General features: G+C 41.6%; 1 protein-coding gene across 3 annotated transcripts in view; it reads right to left on the reverse strand.

The window, feature by feature from the left end:
• Nucleotides 1-3093: 3093 nt before the first annotated feature.
• The window catches only part of oga (O-GlcNAcase), a 51531-nt gene continuing 34094 nt past the window's right edge, over nucleotides 3094-20530 (reverse strand). For all 3 annotated transcript variants that reach the window (XM_061910159.1, XM_061910158.1, XM_061910157.1), the window contains exons 13-18: nucleotides 19654-19739; nucleotides 18550-18654; nucleotides 15213-15304; nucleotides 5243-5435; nucleotides 5011-5170; nucleotides 3094-4921 (exon numbers count right to left, since the gene is read on the reverse strand). In XM_061910159.1, coding sequence (XP_061766143.1) covers nucleotides 4785-4921; nucleotides 5011-5170; nucleotides 5243-5435; nucleotides 15213-15304; nucleotides 18550-18654; nucleotides 19654-19739 — 773 coding nt within the window. In that variant the 3' untranslated portion in view covers nucleotides 3094-4784. The remainder of the gene's footprint in view (nucleotides 4922-5010; nucleotides 5171-5242; nucleotides 5436-15212; nucleotides 15305-18549; nucleotides 18655-19653; nucleotides 19740-20530) is intronic.

A 20530-nucleotide genomic window follows, 5' to 3' on the forward strand; every position in this document is an offset into this window, starting at 1 on the left:
TTATATTAACCAACAAACATACATTTGAAAATTCAGACTAAGGAATTTTCAACTAGAAGAAAATAAAAACAAAAGCAAATACAGAAAGTGGTAATAGGGGATACCAGGGGTGCCCACACTTTTTCTGCAGGCGAGCTACTTTTCAATTGACCAACTCGAGGGGATCTACCTCTTTTATATATATCATTTATATTTATTTATTTATGAAAGAGACATTTTTGTAAACAAGTTAAATGTGTTTAATGATAATACAAGCATGTGTAACACATATAGATGTCTTTCTTTCACGAAGACAAGAATATAAGTTGGTGTATTACCTGATTCTGATGACTTGCATTGATTGGAATCAGACAGTAATGATGATAACGCCCACATTTTCAAATGGAGGAGAAAAAAAGTTGTCCTTTCTGTACAATACCACATGAAAGTGGTTGGTTTTTGGCATCTAATTCATCCAGCTTCCATACACTTTACAAGAAAAACATTGGCGGCAAATTCCGTAGCTTGCTTGATTGACATTCACGGCACCCGAGGGTCTTGTGAGATGACGCTGGCTGCTGCCAGTTCATTATTATGAAAAAATGACAGAGAGGAAGGCGAGAAACACTTTTTATTTCAACAGACTTTCGCGCCGTCCCTTCCGTCAAAACTCTAAAGGCCGACTGCACATTTCCTATCTTCACAATAAAAGCCCTGCTTCATGCTGCCTGCGCTAACAAAATAAGAGTCTCGGAAAGCTGGCGTGCACAAGTGATGTGCACGCCAGCTTTCTGAGGGATCGCTTGTGCACGCCAGTTTTCCGAGACTCTGTATTTAGTTAGCGCAGGCAGCATGAAGCAGGGCTTTTATTGTGAAGATAGGAAATGTGCAGTCGGCCTTTAGAGTTTTGACGGAAGGTACGGCGCGAGAGTCTGTTGAAATAAAGTGTTTCTCGCCTTCCTCTCGGTCATATTTTCATAATAATGATCTTGCAGCAGCCAGCGTCATCTCACAAGACCCTCCGGTACCGTGAATGTCATTTAAGTGACGTCTTGGTGAAGATTGATGATCACTAATTTTTAGGTCTATTTTTTTTAAAAGCCTGGCAGGAAATCGACTGACACACCCCCCGCGGTCGACTGGTAGCTCGCGATCGACGTAATGGGCATTCCTAGGGTATACGGTTGGGAGAGTGGGCGTGCCAGCAACCTGAGGGTTCCTGGTTCGATCCCCACCTTCTACCGACCTGGTCACGTCTGTTGTGTCCTTGAGCAAGACACTTCACTCTTGCTCCTGATGGGTCGTGGTTAGAGCCATCAGTGTGTGAATAACTTTTGTGTGCATTATAAATGTATGTGTGTTGTTCAATAAAAAAATAAATAAAAAGTGATGCCCGATACGGCTTATTTTCTTTCAAACCCGACACTGCCGAAATGCAATTTTGTAGGGGTGCGAATCTTTGGGTGTCCCACGATTCGATTCAATATCAATTCTTGGGGTCGCGTTTCGCTTATATATCGATTTTTTCCGATTCAACGCGATTCTCGATTCAAAAACGATATTTTTCCGATTCAAAAGGATTCTGTATTCATTCAATACATAGGATTTCAGCAGGATCTACCCCAGTCTGCTGACATGCGAGCAGAGTAGTAGATTTAAAAAAAAAAAAAGCTTTTATAATTGTAAAGGACAATGTTTTATCAACTGATTGCAATAATGTAAATTTGTTTAACTATTAAACAAACCAAAAATATGACTTATTTTATCTCTGTGAAAATATTGGACACAGTGTGTTGTCAAGCTTATGAGATGCGATGCAAGTGTGATTTTTAATCACTGCTATGCTGAAATTATAACTAATATTGATACTGTTGTTGATAATCATTTTTGTTTCACTACTTTTGGTTTGTTCTGTGTCGTGTTTGTGTCTCCTTTCAATTGCTCTAATTTTGCAGTTCTGAGTGTTGCTGGGTCAGGTTTGGTTTTGGAATTGGATTGCATTGTTATGGTATTGCTGTGTAGTGGTTTGTTGGATTGATTAAAAAAAAAACAACATCTGAGGTCCTCTCCAAGGTTTCTCATAGTCAGCATTGTCACTGGCGTCCCACTGGATGCGAATTCTCCCTGCCCACTGGGTGTGAGTTTTCCTTGCCCTTTTGTGGGTTCTTCCGAGGATGTTGTAGTCGTAATGATTTGTGCAGTCCTTTGAGACATTTGTGATTTGGGGCTATATAAATAAACATTGATTGATTGATTGATTGAAAAAAATATATATATTATATGGCTCACGGAAATACTTTTAAAAATATTTGGCTTGTATGGCTCTCTCAGCCAAAAATGTTCCCATCCCCTGACCAGATGTGTTTGGTAATATGTTAAAAGTAGTGTATTTTAAGTGTTTTTACCATGAATTGATTAACAAGTTGAAAAACGTATTGGGGTGTTACCATTTAGTGGTCAATTGTACGGAATATGTACTGTACTGTGAACTCTACTAATAAAAGTGTCAATCAATCAATGTTGCTGCTATTGAGGAATCATCTTCAAACAATATACGATCTTTGAGCGCAAAAAAAAGACGAGTTGAGTTTATACCAAAATGGATACATGGATGATACAGCAGAGGATTGGGAGAATGTCATGTGGTCTGATGATACCAAAATAGAACTTTTTGGTATAAAATCAACTCGTCGTGTTTGGAGGAAGAAGAATACTGATTTGCATCCCAAGAACACCATACCTACTGTGAAGCATGGGGGTGGAGACATCATGCTTTGGGGCTGTTTTTCTGCGAAGGGGACAGGACGATTGATCCGTGTTAAGGAAAGAATGAATGGGGCCATGTATCGTGAGATTTTCAGCCAAAACCTCCTTCCATCAGTGAGAGCTTTGAATGGTTGACCAAATACTTATTTTCCACCATAATTTACAAATAAATTCTTTAAAATTCCTGGATTTTTTATTCACATTCTGTCTCTCACAGTTGAAGTGTACCTATGATGAAAATGACAGACCTCTGTCATCATTTTAAGTGGGAGAACTTGCACAATCGCTGGCTGACTAAATACTTTTTTGCCCCACTGTAGGTTCAGTAAAAAACACTCATAACTATCATAATTTATAACAGTTTATTTATTGTCAACCTTATGAATCTTACATACATACAAACTTTACATATGTAAACTGCCCCCCTGATCCCATACACTGGAAAATATACAATATGAGTGCTTTCACTCGGTCCTAGTGACTAGTCCCAATCAGTCTCAGAGAAGAAAAACGCCATTAATGGTAAGTAAAACTATCAAATAAAATTGGGAAAAGTCCACGCTAATTTCAGAGCGGATGGCGAATTTCTCCACTTGAGGGTGGTATCTGAAGAGGAACGGGCGCGTTAACCGAGCGATCCTTTTTTTTCTTTTCCTCCGGGCCCAACAATGCATGACACAATTTCAGTAAGGACATACAAAATAATAACAATACTTTATATATGACAGTAATAACTGTACAGTAACAGAGTGGCATGCGTCTTCCTCTTGCGCCTTAAAATGAGATTATTCCGATGACAGAGCCAATCCAGTACACCTCATACGCACACGATGAATGTAATTAGTAACACGAATATCATTGGCAGGGTAAAGAGCCAGAGATCATAGCTCCACCTCACCAAATCTGTAGTCAAAGTGCTTGTTTCATCACTACGTATGTTTTGACAGGAGGAACAACATTCTGCATGAATTAGACGGGGGGGGGAAAAGGAACAAACAAACCAGAGTGATCCTAATGGTGCTCTGCTGCAAAGACATTCATTCTGAAGACAAGTGGCAGCAGTGCGAGGAGGAGGCAAATCAAGAGGATGGAAGCGTGTGTGAAATCTAGATCACATCAAGTGCGGATAGCAACAGCAAGTCTTGCGAATGTGGACGCTGCAAATGTTGGACCGAAAAAAGGAATTTTGGTCCCACGACAAATTTGACACTTTTGATTAATACACCATTGGGAAAATAACTGCACCAGACCTTCTTAGGCAATTTCAGCTACATAATGTCCGAAATCACCCCACCCCTCTTTTGTATGAGACACATTAGAAGGTGGTGACACCAAAGACACTGAGGTCTGTGTTAGAAGGCAAACAACCAAAAGGCAAAGGGAAATTATCCAAAGCAGAGCGTTGAGTATAAATTAGCGCTTCTCTATTGCTTTCAAAACAAACAAACATCGTATATACTGGTATATATATATAAAAAATCTATTGTAGCGTGCAATGATCATGTAAGAAGGTAAAATTGTGCATGTCTATTGTCTGTCGACACAGCACCACTTTTATCCCTGCAGGACACAGCGACTGTGGTGCAGAGACAAGGAGGCAATGATGTGACATCCTAAATAAAAAAAGGTGTCACACTGTGTTACTTCTTCTTTGTCAAAAGTGCACAGACTGCCCTCGTTTCCCGGCTCCGACTCTAATTGGGATCTCGACACTTCAGGCAGAGGGGGGGCGTGTGGTTGTTATCTCTGCCATGTCTTCCGGATTCAATTAACAAACAGGCGGGCACGGACAGTTGTCCGCTTGCGTCCCAAGGAGGTATACGGGTTGAGGGGCTCCAGGCATGAATTACGGAGCGCCGCCCGTCCATGTCGACTACACCTCGGCCATGTGAGGATTCACAGTGCGTTAAAAAAAAACAAAAAAAAACGGGCAGTCATGTAGCATTAAAACCATCATGGAAGTTGTGTCTCATGATGGTGCTGTGCTGACTGGAGCTTGCTGTCTCTCTCTCTCTATCTCTCAGCCTGTAAGCGTTGCCTCATAAGCTCCGCCCCATAATGATAATATCTTTGGGAAAGCCCTCCATCTTGGCCACCTCAAAGCATCCGAGCTTACCATAAAAGTCCAACATTCTCTTGTCGGTCTGCCGGACCTTACAGAATGCACCATGAGAACCTGGACATGACGGAATAAAGCAGAAGAGCACATTTTAAAAATGTAAAAAAAAAAATAAAAAAATGGCTGTTTTTACCAGCGCCACCTACCGTTAGCTTTCAGGGAAGATAACAGACATCCCATCATGCTTTTGGCCACACTGGGATCGGTGACTTTAGCGTGAATGTCGACCTTGATGAGGGAGGGGAAGTTGGACAGGAAGGAATCAGGGAGCCCTTCCTCTTCCTCGTGGAAACTCAAAATCATTTTCTACACAAGGCAACGTAGTGAGTACGAGATCCCATGACTGACCACAATAAAGCAGGTGGAACAAGAATCTACCTCCGCATCTGTGAGGTCCTTTTGATCGTCAGGTTTATGGTACTTTTCTTGCATGAAAGGAATCCAGCTCATCTGGCATTTCTTGATGAAGGGCTTGACGTCCACAGTGCCCACAGCGTAGCCGCAAATACCTTCATCGTCTTCAAGGACAAAGCCGTAGTCTGGGCTCAAAGATAGAAGACCTCCAACCAACCTGGGAACACATCATGGATGAGTCAGTGCTAATAAAGGTGTTCTGGTATCTCATGATATCATATGATTACCGTTTTGAAACAAAACTGGGATTTTCCAATTGTTACATCCCACAAAGTGAATATACATCTCACATTACAACTATCCTTTTGGTTAGAGCTTGACAATTATGGCTAAAATAATAATCAGGACAATTTTGGTGGATGTGGCAATCACGATAATTACATTATTATTCATTAATTTCAAAACATGATGTGGAGGGAGATGTGGCCAGTGCTGCCTGCAGGAGCAAAGGTCACCGCCTCTGTCCATGGCGCTGAGGACAGAGCACCGTCAGACGGGGGCGTGGCAGTGCTGACGGCGAGACACAGTATAGCTCGGTTGGTAGAGCGGCCGTGCCAGCAACTTGAGGGTTGCAGGTTCGATTCCCGCTTCTGCCATCCTAGTCACTGCTGTTGTGTCCTTGGGCAAGACACTTTACCGGCGTGCTCCCAGTGCCACCCACACTGGTTTAAATGTAACTTAGATATTGGGTTTCACTATGTAAAGCGCTTTGAGTCACTAGAGAAAAGCGCTATATAAACATAATTCACTTCACTTCACACGCTAGCAGGTGGTACGCGTTAATCCAATCATCTGTTGTCTTTAACAGTAAGCGGCCGGAAGCAGGAGGGGAGCGAGGATACGGATGTGACTTTTCAGTCACGTTCTGCCTGGAGAATTGTTGGACTCAAATCTATGCACATTAAAAACTTTGTTAAAACTGCATGCTTGGCTCTTGCTCCGTGTCTACAGTGGAGCTGCTAGGAGGCAACTTCCACACATGAGTATTTATAAACGCATGCTTACCTTAGCTAAAGCTAATTATTACTCAAATCTCATCCACCGTAATAAAAACGATCCTAAATTTTTGTTTAGTATGGTAGCATCGCTAACCCAACAAGGGACTCCTTCCAGTAGCTCCACCCACTCAGCTGATGACTTTATGCAATTCTTTAGTAAGAAAATTGAAGTCATTAGAAAGGAGATTAAAGACAATGCGTCCCAGCTACAACGGGGTTCTATTAACACTGATACGATGGTATATACGGCGGATACTGCCCTCCAAAATAGTTTCTCTCGTTTTGAGGAAATAACATTAGAGGAATTGTTACAACGTGTAAATGGAATAAAACAAACAACATGTTTACTTGACCCTCTTCCTGGGAAACTGATCAAGGAGCTCTTTGTATTATTAGGTCCATCAGTGCTAAATATTATAAACTTATCACTTTCCTCGGGCACTGTTCCCCTAGCATTCAAAAAAGTGGTTATTCATCCTCTTCTTAAAAGACCTAACCTCGATCCTGACCTCATGGTAAACTACCGACCGGTGTCTCACCTTCCCTTTATTTCAAAAATCCTCGAAAAAATTGTTGCGGAGCAGTTAAATGAACACTTAGCGTCTAACAATCTATGTGAAACCTTTCAATTCAGTTTCAGGGCAAATCACTCCACGGAGACAGCCCTCGCAAAAATCACTAATGATCTATTGCTAACGATGGATTCTGATGCGTCATCTATGTTGCTGCTCCTTGATCTTAGCGCTGCTTTCGATACCGTCGATCATAATATTTTATTATAACGTATCAAAACACGAATTGGTATGTCGGACTTAGCCCTGTCTTGGTTTAACTCTTATCTTACTGATAGGATGCAGTGTGTCTCCCATAACAATGTGACCTCGGACTACGTTAAGGTAACGTGTGGAGTTCCCCAGGGTTCGGTCCTTGGCCCTGCACTCTTCAGCATCTACATGCTGCCGCTAGGTGACATCATATGCAAATACGGTGTTAGCTTTCACTGTTATGCTGATGACACCCAACTCTACCGAGGATGTCGTAGTGGTTTGTGCAGCCCTTTGAGACACTAGTGATTTAGGGCTAAATAAGTAAACATTGATTGATTGATTGATGATTGTACCACCAAAACTCAACTTTAAATATAGTACAAAAAACGGATAATAATTAGCAACAATAAACCACAACAAGGAAAACAATAGTAAACCATTACATTTAAATGACAACAGCAATATAAAAAAACAAATACAATTCTGTTTTTACGTTTTAATTGTTTTTAGTACCCCGCCTTCCGCCCGATTGCAGCTGAGATAGGCTCCAGCCCCCCCCCGCCACCCCAAAAGGGACAAGCGGTAGAAAATGGATGGATGGATGGATTGTTTTTAGTTCCTTTTTTTATCCTTTATACTTATTTTACCACCACAAAGTGTGTGCTTTTTGTGTCATATAATGTTTGTGAAATAAAAGCAAAATCTGTCACATTTATTTGTACAATACATCTTTGGACAATTTTGACCAGTATTTTAGGTCAAAGCATAAACATTGTGTACATGTATCAAAAAGTGCTTCAAGTTCACTATGCTTCCATAAGGTAATTTTTTTTAAACCTTTATTTTGTTAGTGCAGTCAGACCAGATGTGGCGCTATTATTGTGAAGGGGGAGGCGGCTGCTAACGTGTGGAGGCGACTTGAGGCTAGGGCTGGGCGATAAGGCCTTTTATTAATATCTGCATATTTTTAGGCCATGTCACGATACACGATATACATCTCGATATTTTGCCCTAGCCTTGAATTAATGCTTGATGCATATAATCACAGCAATATGATTATTCTATGTGTCTACATTAAAATATCTTGTTCATACTGCATTAATATATGCTACTTTTAAACGTTCATGCAGAGAGGGAAATCACAACTAAGTCAATTGACCAAAATTGTATTTATCAAACAGTTATTAAGCAGTCATTTCAAAACAGAAAGTGCAAAATTGTCAGAGAAATTTTAAAACAAGCTATTAGTGCACTTTTGTGCATGATGTCACTAAGATGCCATATCAAAACAACACTAAATCAAAGTGCACTTTTTGTACAGAACGCCACTACAATAGTTAAAAACAAATAAAGTGCACTTTTGTGCATGATGTCACAGAAGATATTTCAATAACTTCGTCATGTGGTAGGTTCCTGCGGACGTTATCTCCTTCTGTTGTTGACTATTGTTTTCATACAGTGGTGATGTGGAAATGGTGTTGATGTGCAGGTTGCGTAGGCATTTTGTTGGGTATGGCACCGGCCGGAGATGTTGACATGCAGAGTTTCAAGCACTCCTCATTCTCTAGCGGGTGACTTTTCAAATGATGCCACAAATTGTGAAGTGAAGTGAATTATATTTATATAGCGCTTTTTCTCTAGTGACTCAAAGCGCTTTACAACCCGATATCTAAGTTACATTTATTTTTTTTAAATATTTTTTTAAACCAGTGTGGGTGGCACTGGGAGCAGGTGGGTAAAGTGTCTTGCCCAAGGACACAACGGCAGTGACGAGGATGGCAGAAGCGGGGATTGAACCTGCAACCCCCAAGTTGCTGGCACGGCCGCTCTACCAAACGAGCTATATTAGCAGTAATGCCATTTTTTGTAGCAATGCTTTTGCCGCAAACGTGACATATTAGGGTGGTCTGTTAAACATATTTCCACTTGAAGCCAAACCACCGCCAGACGATGGACCCTGTGCTGTTTTTCTTGAGAATTAATTGTTCTTCCTTCATTTGTTACCGTATTCCCACCTTCTTTTTTTTGTATTACCCTTCGCACCACTCGGCTAGCATCACAGCTAACGTTGCCCATGCTGCTACCTGCGTATGACGTTGTACGCGCGACAGTATGTAAAAAGGTGCGCTTGTTTTATGTCTCTGTGAGAATCAGAGACAAGAAACTCCTGTAGTGTAATGCCCGCAGCTAAAAGCAACTGCGTGAGAACATATACTGGAATATCACGATTTATTCATTTTCTATATTGCACAGAGACAAACCCGCGATATATCGAGTATATTCGATATTTCGCCCAGCCCTACTTGAGGCGGTTAAAAAAGAGAGGAGCGCCTCCCAAGTTGCGACTGTTGTGTTGGTAAGTTGATCTTACATTAAAGGGGAACATTATCACAATTTCAAAAGGGTTAAAAACAATAAAAATCAGTTCCCAGTGGCTTGTTGTATTTTTTGAAGTTTTTTTGAAAATTTTACCGGTCTCGGAATATCCCTAAATAAAGCTTTAAAGTGCCTTATTTTCGCTCTCTGCGAAGACACTATCCATTTCCCTGTGACGTCACACAGTGCTGCCAATGTAAACAAACAATGGGAATAGCACAGCAAGATATAGTGTCATTGGCTCGGATTCAAACTCGGATTTCAGCTACTTAAACGATTCAACAGATTACGCATGTATTTAAACAGATGGTTGGAGTATGAAAGTATTGAAGAAGAATATGAAGCTAGTGAGCGAATAGCTATTGACGCTATTCATAGCCATAGCATGGCCGAATAGCTGCGTTAGCATCGCCGGTAAAATGTGCGGACCAAACGATCAGGACTTTCGCATCTTTTGACACTGGAGCAACTTAAATCCGTCGATTGGTAAGTGTTTGTTTCGCATTAAATGTGGGTGGAAGGAAACGTAATATAGTTGCAAATGCATCTGCAGGTTATCCACACATCTCTGTACCATGTCTGCTTTAGCACCGCCGGTAAATAGCATGTTAGCATCGATTAGCGTAGCATGTTAGCATCGATTAGCTGGCAGTCAACATCAACAAAACTCACCTTTGTGATTTCGTTGACTATCGTTGCAAATGCATCTACAGGTTATCCATACATCTCTGTGCCATGTCTGCCTTAGCATCGCCGGTAAAATGTGGAGACACTCTGGCACATTCAATGGGGGTCTGGCGGCAGACACTTTGGCATCTTCGGGCCAGTGGTGCAACTTGAATCCCTCCCTGTTAGTGTTGTTACACCCTCCGACAACACACCGACGAGGCATGATGTCTCCAAGGTTCCAAAAAATAGTAAAAAAAAACGGAAAATAACAGAGCTGAGACCCGGTGTTTGTATTGTGTTGAAAATGAAAAGGGCGGGTGTGTTACCTCGGTGACGTCACATTCTGACGTCATCGCTTCCAGCGCGATAAACAGAAAGGCGTTTAATTCGCCAAAATTCACTCATTTAGAGTTCGGAAATCGGTTAAAAAAATAGATGGTCTTTTTTCTGCACCATCAAGGTATATATTGACGCTTACATAGGTCTGGTGATAATGTTCCCCTTTAATGATGTCGTTCACAACAACGCAAACAGATGAGATTTGTTGTGGGTGTATGGATTGTTCTTGCTAGTTTTAGCTTTGTAGTTTAGTCACTATGTCAGGTGACCGCCTCGACATTGTTAAAGATGGGGCGGTTGCGTGTTTAGGGGATGAATGAGTGGTCCCGAACACTTTATCTTCCCAAACAAATGTTCCTTTTCCTCACAATGACAGCATTGCATTCACATTTATGTCAATTTCCGTGATATTCTGCGTTTAACAGCGGATTTCGTTACATTGGCCAATTTTGTGACTCCGTCCGCTGTTATGTCAACGCAGAAATATATGCCTCTTTTTGTTGAGTTTAATTTTTATTGGCTAGGTATAATAGCAACGTGTCAAATAATAAGTAGGTAGCAACCATGATAAGATCCCAAACGTGTAGTAGACGTGCTTTTTTTCCCCCCACTCATTTGCTCCTCATCCGTTCCACCGTTTCAAGCTCTGGATTTTGCAGCCCATTAATCGTTTTGGTCGATTATTGTATTTTCCTGATCTTGAGAAGCCATAAACAAAATAGAAATCAGAATTTGAATAATTGTCCAGCCCTACTTTTTGTTACATCTTCTTAAGAGAAAATACCGCAGATATAAAATGACCTTATAGAGTAGTCAGTGTACAGCAGTATGAATTTACTATCCCAGATTCCCAGAGACCAAAAAAAGTCTGCGGGCTACGGAGCGTTTTGCGTTCGGGCTCCAGTACTCTGGAATGCCCTCCCGGTAACAGTTCGAGATGCTACCTCAGTAGAAGCATTTAAGTCTCACCTTAAAACTAATTTGTATACTCTAGCCTTTAAATAGACTCCCTTTTTAGACCAGTTGATCTGCCTTTTCTTTTTCTCCTCTGTCCCAATCTCCCTTGTGGAGGAGGTCCGGTCGGGTGGCCATGGACGAAGTACTGGCTGTCCAGAGTTGGGACCCAGGATGGACCGCTCGCCTGTGTATCGACTGGGGACATTTCTGCGCTGCTGATCCGCCTCCGCTTGGGAGGGTTTCCTGTTGGCTCCACTATGGACGGGGCTCCCACATATGCGGTCCTCTCCAAGGTTTCTCATAGTCATCATTGTCACTGTCACCGACGTCCCACTGGGGTGAGTTTTCCTTGCCCTTATATGGGCCTTACCGAGGATGTCGTTGTGGTTTGTGTTGTGGTTTTGATTAGATTAGATTAGATAGTACTTTATTCATTCCGTCAGGAGAGTTCCTTCAGGAAAATTACAATTTTCAGCACAATCCCATTCAAGATCAGACAAATATTACAGGGAGACAGAACAGGATCGCTGACGGGTCTGCCGGCTTCCAGCGCCCCTTACAAAAAAAACGAGATACAGGTAAACAGGGGGGGGGAATAGAAGATTAAAATGAAATTGAAAAAAAATTCGGTCTTAGCCTGGGCCTTGGAGAGGGGGTGCAGACGGAGGCCAAGGGGAAAAAAAAAAAAACAACTCATAGCCATAGTACACATCCCTCTTCCATGTGTTTGTGCAGCCCTTTGAGACACTAGTGAATTAGGGCTATATAAATAAACATTGATTGATTGATTTAATAAAAATGACTCGATAGACAGCCATTAATGTCTAAATAGCTAGAAAAAGTCTAAAGTAAAGCATGGTGGTGGTAGTGTCATGATCTGATGTTGGCACATGTGGGAAACATAAATTCCAACATGTACCCTTGCAATTCTGAACCAGAGCATGTTTTGTAATGTGATAACAAGACCACACAATCTTCCAAGATGGTCAAATGCCTTGTCGAGTAAATTTAAGGGGAAGGTGGCCAAGTATGTCTCCACGTCCTTGCACATGTGCGGCATCCACAAGCAGAAGAAAGGAAGGTGGAGGAGTTCCAAGTGTTTAACATTCACCAATTCCACCACTAATATCATCATGAAGGAGTCAAAGAACATTAACAAACAATTTGTGCGGCTCTGATGATTTCCATCCCCATGAGGATTAAGGCTGTGCTAGATAACAAATGTTAACTATGGGGTGTACTCACTTGTGTTGCTGCCTGTTTAGACAATAATAGCTGTGTGTTAAGTCATTTTCAGTGGACAGTACATGTATACTGCTGTTCAAGCTGTACAATGACTACTCTAAGTTATGTCCAAGTTTCATTTGTATTGTCTCCCTCGAGAAGGTCTCCTATAACCCCGGATTTACACAGAAAGCGAAACGGCGGCGGAACGGCACCTGCACAGCGGCTGATTCTTTCCGTTCTTATTCAAGTCAATGTGTCCGTTTCCACTGTCTGCCGAACGTCAACGCATTTGATGTTCCGCATTCCAAGCGCTAAACATACACAAAGCTTCTATATTTTCCGGATATCGCAACCAATTAGTACAATTTTGTTAAAATCTGCTTGTGTTGGACAGGAAGTCATGCAGAAACACAAAATAAATTATTACCCAGTTTACTTTGAAAATAAAAAAACTCTTTGTTTTCCAGGCTGATCGTGTTTTACACTTTAAAAAAAGTCCTAATGGGCGGCGACTAGGGGTGTAATGGTATGTGTATTTGTATTGAACCGTTTCGGTAGGGGGGTTTCGGTTCGGTACGAGGGTGTATCGAACGAGTTTGTAATCTAAAGTCAGAGAGAGTTAACAAGCTGCTCTGCTGTCTGCCTCTGTCTGAGCAGTGAGCAGCCAGCATTGTCCCGCCCACACAACCATCTGATTGGTTACATACAAAGCCAATCAGCAGGGCGTATTCAGAGCGATGTAACAGCCAATCAGCAGTGCGTATTCAGAAAGCATGGAGTCAGTGCTCCAGCGTCGAGATGAGCAGATATGTGTTTAGCAGGTGAGCAGCTGACATCGTACACTCCCCAAATTATAAAAAAGACTTCCCAGTCACAACTATTACAAACATCATTATGAGCCTGTTGACCTTCTAGAAACTTAAACTGCAGCTCAGCTCTCTCATAGTTCTGGGTTGAGGTGAAGGCTAATTAGCTTTTAGCGTTAGGTTAGCTCATTTTGCTGTGTGTGCGTGCGTGTGTATAATAAAAGTCAACTACAGGCGTCCCAAATGCTGTAATAAATTAAGCATGATGAGTTGAATTGAAACTGTTTAATGTTGCACGTTTTATATGTAGAAGAAAGGTTTTGTCATTTTATTTAATCAAAGCAACAACTTGAGGCAGTTTAATGTGGATTAACGTGGGCAGAATTATTATAGTGTTCCCAATGTTAAAAGGATAAAGCCATTGTTTACAAATTTGGTAAATAAATAACCCAAAAATTTTTATTTTGTTGTTTTTAGGGACGGCGTGGCGCAGTGGGAGAGTGGCCGTGCGCGACCCGAGGGTCACTGGTTCAAATCCCACCTAGAACCAACCTCGTCACGTCCGTTGTGTCCTGAGCAAGACACTTCACCCTTGCTCCTGATGGGTGCAGGTTGGCGCCTTGCATGGCAGCTCCCTCCATCAGTGTGTGAATGTGTGTGTGAATGGGTAAATGTGGAAGTAGTGTCAAAGCGCTTTGAGTACCTTGAAGGTAGAAAAGCGCTATACAAGTACAACCCAATTATTTATTTATTTTATCTTACTTACTGAAAATGAACCGAACTGTGACCTCTAAACCGAGGTACGTACCGAACCGAAATCTTTGTGTACCGTTACACCCCTAGCGGCGACGGACATGAAGTGAACTTGTCAAAGGTTTTTAGATGTAATTTCACATCTTCCACACAAATGGATGAGGATATGCTGATTCTGGAGGTCCAAAATTAAAGAATAATATACAGGCATATCCCAGGCAGTTATATGTAGATATGGGGGCCTGCGTCAAAACCCAGCGGATACGGGGACAGGAAAAGCGAGGAAGCGGTTGTTGTGACACGCTCGCCAGGGATGATGTTACTGTTGTATTGTTTGCTACAAAAAGTAAAGTTGTTTATCAAGGCTATACTGTCGTCAGTGTTGCTGTTCAGCACCTGTTATTATTGACAGAACAGACTTTATTTGCTTCTGCACCTCTGAAAGGACAGAATAAACTGTTTGTGGTTCGCTCCCATCGCCCTTATCACGTGATTACGCGCAGATTCGCAGGATCTCGTGAAAGTCTGTGCTTTTTGGCTGGACGACAGCAAAAGAACGGTGCTGTGACATGGCGGTTTTGTTCAACAGCCGTTCTGGGTCCAGTAGAATTACTGTATACTATTTTTATTATTATACTATTATGCGCACGCACACACACACACGTGCACACATGTCCTGTCCTGTCCTGTCCAGTCACTCAGTTAAATCATATTATTGCTGTAGATGCCCATATCTGCTGTACAGATTTACTTTAGAAAAGAGAAGTATTGGATGATTCTCTTGTTGTCTTATTTGTATTTGAATGTTTGGATATCATTTTATTCAACAAAAACAGTTTTATTTTAAGTCAAATAGAAATTTATCAAAGCAATGCACCTATTTTATGGAGGAATGTAGTTAATCATAGAACTGGCACCCAGTTTTATTCAAAAATATTAATTTTGAATCGAATCGATACTCCCAGTGATCACAATCAATTGAATTGAATCGAATCGTGTGGTGGCCAAAAATTCACAACCCTATTAAAACACATCATCTTACTTGTCACCAATCAGGTCAGAATCCTGGTCCAGGGAAGGAGCATCCTCCATGTCTTCATAGTACATTTCTTTACATATCTTATAAACTGAAGCCTGCAAAAGGAAAAGAAGAGTCAGTTACTATTGAGACTATGGTGTCAGGCACACAGAAACTTGGCCAATATGATATGAATATCAGCAACAAGAAGATCTTTTCTGAAAGCATATCATTCTTTAAGGGGGAACTGCACTTTAAAAGAATCTGCTCATCATTCACAATCCTTATGTAAGACAAGCACACATAGAGTATGTTTTTCTTTTTTGTGCAGTCTAACCTGTAAATAAATACAAGCAAAAGTCTGCTTACAACGTAGCCTATGAATGTCGCTCAATTCTGCCAATAATGCAGAAAAAAACATTAAAACACTTCCATCAATGTTTTTTTATACAAGCTGTTAAGTATATATGTAATGTAGAAACAGGCACATAAATAATAACATGTATTATTTGCGTATTTTGCTCATTTTAAGCATTCATTTTACAGACGCATCACAATGTTTACTTTTTCCTTCAACTACAACTCATGCAGACATCATGAGAGCCAACAAACACAATAAAACAAACACTAACTGTACAATGTCTGCTCTCACTGGGGTGCCTATTGTTAGGATGGTGATATATTCCTGTTTAGATAAACAATGGCTCATAATCTTTGCAAAGGAAAAAAAAAATGTGGCTGAAAACCAGCATATTTTGTGTGTCTTTCTCGCCAAATCCCGGTGCTTAATTGGCTGTCAAAGTCTACCAACTTCTCAGTTTATGTCCAAATCATTTAAATATCAAGCTGAGCGACATTACTTGTAATCTAGAACAAACTTTCACAAGAGGCAATGCAGGAGCTCACCAGCTCATGATTCATGATGTCAATACAGCAGCATAAGGGAATTGCCCCTCTCTAATCAATGTACCGCTAAATGTAGGTCCTTAACGTTAGCGCTTACTATAACAATATCGCTAATGCTTAGTCAATATTCAGGTCACGAAATTTAAATGGGGTATCGTTGGCACATTTTGGATGGTTACTTATTGGGTTTTATGGTCAGAATAAACGCAATATACACAATGACATTAGGGCTCGGCGATATTTGTCTGTGTGCGAAATAAAAAATTACTATATGGGGATATTCGAGTATACGTTCTCATACAGTTGCTTTTAGCTGCGGGCATTACGCTACATGCGTTTCACACTCTTTCTTGTCTCTCCTTCCCACAGAGACTTAAAACAAGCGCAGCTTCTTATATACGTCAAGCGTGCAACGTCACACGCTCTCCCCGAGCAGACAGGTAGCTACACGGGTAACATTAGCTGTGGTGCTAACGGTGCATTGCGAGTGGTAATACGAGAGAAAGATGGTGCGAATCTGGTAACAGATGGAGGAAGAATTAATTCCCAAGAAAAACAGCACAGGGTCCATCATCTGGTGGTGGTTTGGCTTCAAGCGGGATGATGTTGAACAATTATGCGGCAAAAGCGTTGCTACAAAAAGTAGCAGCACTGCTAATTTGTAGCGTCACATGAAAAGTCACCCGCTAGAGAATGAAGAGTGCGTGAAACTGCATGTCAACATTTCCGTTCGGTGCCACACCCGCAAAATGCCGAAGCAACAATTTCCAGATCGACACTGTATGAAAAAAAAAATCAACAACATAAGGAGATAACGTCTGCTGAAATCTACCACTATTTGATTTCCTATTATGCAGCTCATTTTTATTTGACAGTTTTGAAATACCTTGTGTGACATCATGCACAAAAGTGCACTTTATTTGTTTTTAACTATTGTAGTGGCGTTCTGTACAAAAAGTGCACTTTAATTTAGTGCTGTTTTCCTATGTCATCTTAGGGACATCATGCAGAAAAGTGCACTAATAGCTCGTTTTAAAATGTCTCTGACAATCTTGTACTTTCTGTTTTGGAAATGACATGAATATTTGTGCCACTGCTTAATAACTGTTTAGTAAATACAGTTTTGGTCAGTTGACTTAGTTGTGATTTCCCTCTCTGCATGAAAGTTTAAAATGAGCATATATTAATGCAGTATGAACAAGAATGTTTTAATGTAGACCAGAGCCGCTCACACTTTTTCTGCAGGCGAGCTACTTTTCAATTGACCAAGTCGAGGAGATCTACCTCATTCCTATTTATGATTTATATTTATTTATTTATGAAAGAGACATTTTTGTTAACACGTTAATGGTGTTTAATGATAATACAAGCATGTTTAACACACATAGATTCCTTTCTTTCATGAAGACAAGAATATAAGTTGGTGTATTACCTGATTCTGATGACTTGCATTGATTGGAATCAGACAGTGGTGCTGATAACGTCCGCATTTTCAAATGGAGGAAAAAAAAAAGTCCTCCTTTCTGTCCAATACCACATGAAAGTGGTTGGATTTGGCATCTCATTTGTCCAACTTGCATACTGGTTTTTAAACACTTTGTTATGAGAGTAGCATATGTGTGTGGCCCTTTAATGTCTGGCAGCAGGTGAGTGACGTCAGTGAGTGTGCGGGTGGGCAAGCAAGTGAGAAAGCGGTCGCTGAGGGCGGGGGAGAAATACATTGGCATCAAACTCCGTAGCTTGCTAGCTTGTGCACGCTAGCTTTCTGAGACTCTTATTTTGTTAGCACAGGCAGGATGAAACAGGTCTTTTATGGTGAAGACAGGAACTGTGCTGTCGGTCTTTAGAGTTTTGACAGTAGGTACGGAGTCTCTAGAAATAAAATGTGTTTCTCTGCGTCCGCCCTGTTAGTGATTTTTTTTCTTAAATATGAGCTCGCAGCAGCCAGCGTCATCTCACAAGATCCTCGGGTGCCGAGAATGTCAAACAACTGACGAAAGTGAAGTCTTGGTATGATTGATGATTGCTCATTTTTATGTCTATTTTTTAATGCCTGGCTTGAGATCGACTGACACACCCTCCGAGATCGACCAGTCGATCGCGATCGACGTAATGGGCACCCCTGATGTAGACACATAGAATAATCATACTGCTGTGATTATATGCATCAAGTGTTTATTCAAGGCTAAGGCAAAATATCGAGATATATATCGTGTATAGTGACATGGCCCAAAAAATATCGAGATATTAATAAAAGGCCATATCGCCCAGCCCTAAATGATGTCATGGCTCTACTGTAAGGAGACTTTTATTTACGAGTTAGAATGCAATAAAAAAAAAAGACGTGTTCTTATCTCTTGTAAGGATTATGAATTAAATTATAGACAAAATAAAAAAATAAATAAAAAGTGAGGTTTGCCTTTAATAGGTCACAAACAGAAAAAAAAAATCTTACCTCATCTTTGGGAAAGTACGGCCTCATGGAATAGATTTTGGAGGTTGGCATTGAGGGGGGTGGCTGGTAGAAAAGATCGTTTGCACCATCAATTGGCAACAATCTCTGTGGAGGTCAAAAGAAACAGGTTCAGTTTCCTCTACAGTGGGTGGCAGGCTGCTTTGGCTGACCGCCTCACTGTGTATTTTGCTACGCTGAAACCACTGTTAAACCAAGAGGCGTGCGCTCAAGAAATACTGTTTCGCTAATGATGGAAAACTGCCACTCCTTGTTGATTTGACAGTGGGCCACCGGAGCAAACATCACCTCAGTGTCATGGGAGCACAGTGCGAAAAAAAACACTCACGTATTCTTTACAAATTCGGCAAAACAAAACAAGTGCGCTATTTTGGTCTGACCAAGGTTTTACCGGCTGAAGGAGATGCTCCTTTCCCTTGTTTCGCTGCGCAACCCTCCTGTTGAGAAAAATAATGATGCTTGTGCCCAGACGGGGAGAGAGAGCGAGCTCCAGGAAAAAAATAACATGTCACAAAGGAGCCACATGAGTCAGTCAATTGTGTGTCACTTGCAGCTAGTGTTACTTCTCTCCAAGGTTGGAGATGTTGCCTTTAATTTGGACAGCTGTGTTTTATCCTGGAGTCCCCCCTCCCCCGTCACAGATGTGCGCGCGTGCGTACTCGCTGGCGCTGTGCGATGCTCGCGCAGGAGCTTGCAAAGAGCTGGCGTGGGAAATTGTGCGCTTCCTGCAAAGAAATGAGATGTCATGAAAATAAAAAAATTAAAAAGCGCTAGTTGTGCTCGCGTGCGCCGCCTGCGCTTTAGGGAAAGCAGCATCTCCTTGGACAGTTGCTGAAAGAAACTCAAATGAGTACAAATAAGGACTGTGAGCTCAGTTACATGAGGGAGCTTTAAGCTTAATATTCGTAACTATGAACGAACCAAACAGAAATCAAGGGGTTCAACTTCATGCTTTTTTACAATCAGCTCACCTTTGACAGACCAAATACCTTCATACCTGCAAACACTGATCATTGTCTTCTTTGAGCAAAACACTTTTTTTTTGTCTTTTCCATTTGATTGCGGTACATTCGGTGCATTAGATACCTGGAACTCTCCTGCTAGACCTCCCCTAAAGGCCCACGGTTCTTGGTCTCCTTTAGGGAATTGTGCTGAGGACTGACTACGACACCCTGTTAGGAGCAGAGCCAAGCGGAGAGTGTTACCAAAGCATGGGGGCTCTCCAACACAGATGAAGAACGTATGGGAGGAAGGAAGGGGAGTCATTGGTTTCTAAATGCAAGATAAACCGGATCAAATTTTTATTTAAGGAATACTTTTAGAGTGGGAAGGGGCTCGAGCAACTAAAGCTTACGTTTCTCTTCCTAACTTCTCCAGTACGACAAAGTCAAAACGCTGTGCAGGCCGACAGCTTTCATGCTAACCAGAATCAAAATAAAGCCCTTTCCTTGGCACGAGACTAACGGACAAGCCTCACATTCTCCATGCATTCGGTGTAAGCTTCAGCTGCCGTCACCCCACTGATCTCAGCACCTGGCGTGAAGTCACATTCTCTTCTCATCTGCCTCGTCACATGACTGGGGAGCGAGACTCCTCAAACCAGGTAGAACCGTCCAGCGCGCATGTCCGGTCAACTTACTGTTCAAAAGCCACAAAATAAAACCGGCACACCAAATATGAATTATAGAATAGCAACAGCATGTCAAGGACAGCACAGGCGCTTTTCGGTTTGTGCGTAAGCAGTTTGAAGAGAGGCCCTGTCATGTGACCAGACAAGTGGAGCACGCCTGCGTGACCCCTTAGCACAGCTTTACAACGCTATCCTGAAAACCTAACGCGCGTCCTTGGACGATGTGACCCGACACAACATGCAGATGCACCCACGGGGAGGGGACGGACGCTGAATATGCTTCGACTTATTTCAATTAAATATCCCGCAATGAAGTAAGAAGCATTGCCAAGT

Source organism: Nerophis ophidion, linkage group LG09 (genome assembly GCF_033978795.1).
Source record: "Nerophis ophidion isolate RoL-2023_Sa linkage group LG09, RoL_Noph_v1.0, whole genome shotgun sequence".
NCBI classification, from domain to species: Eukaryota; Metazoa; Chordata; class Actinopteri; order Syngnathiformes; family Syngnathidae; genus Nerophis; species Nerophis ophidion.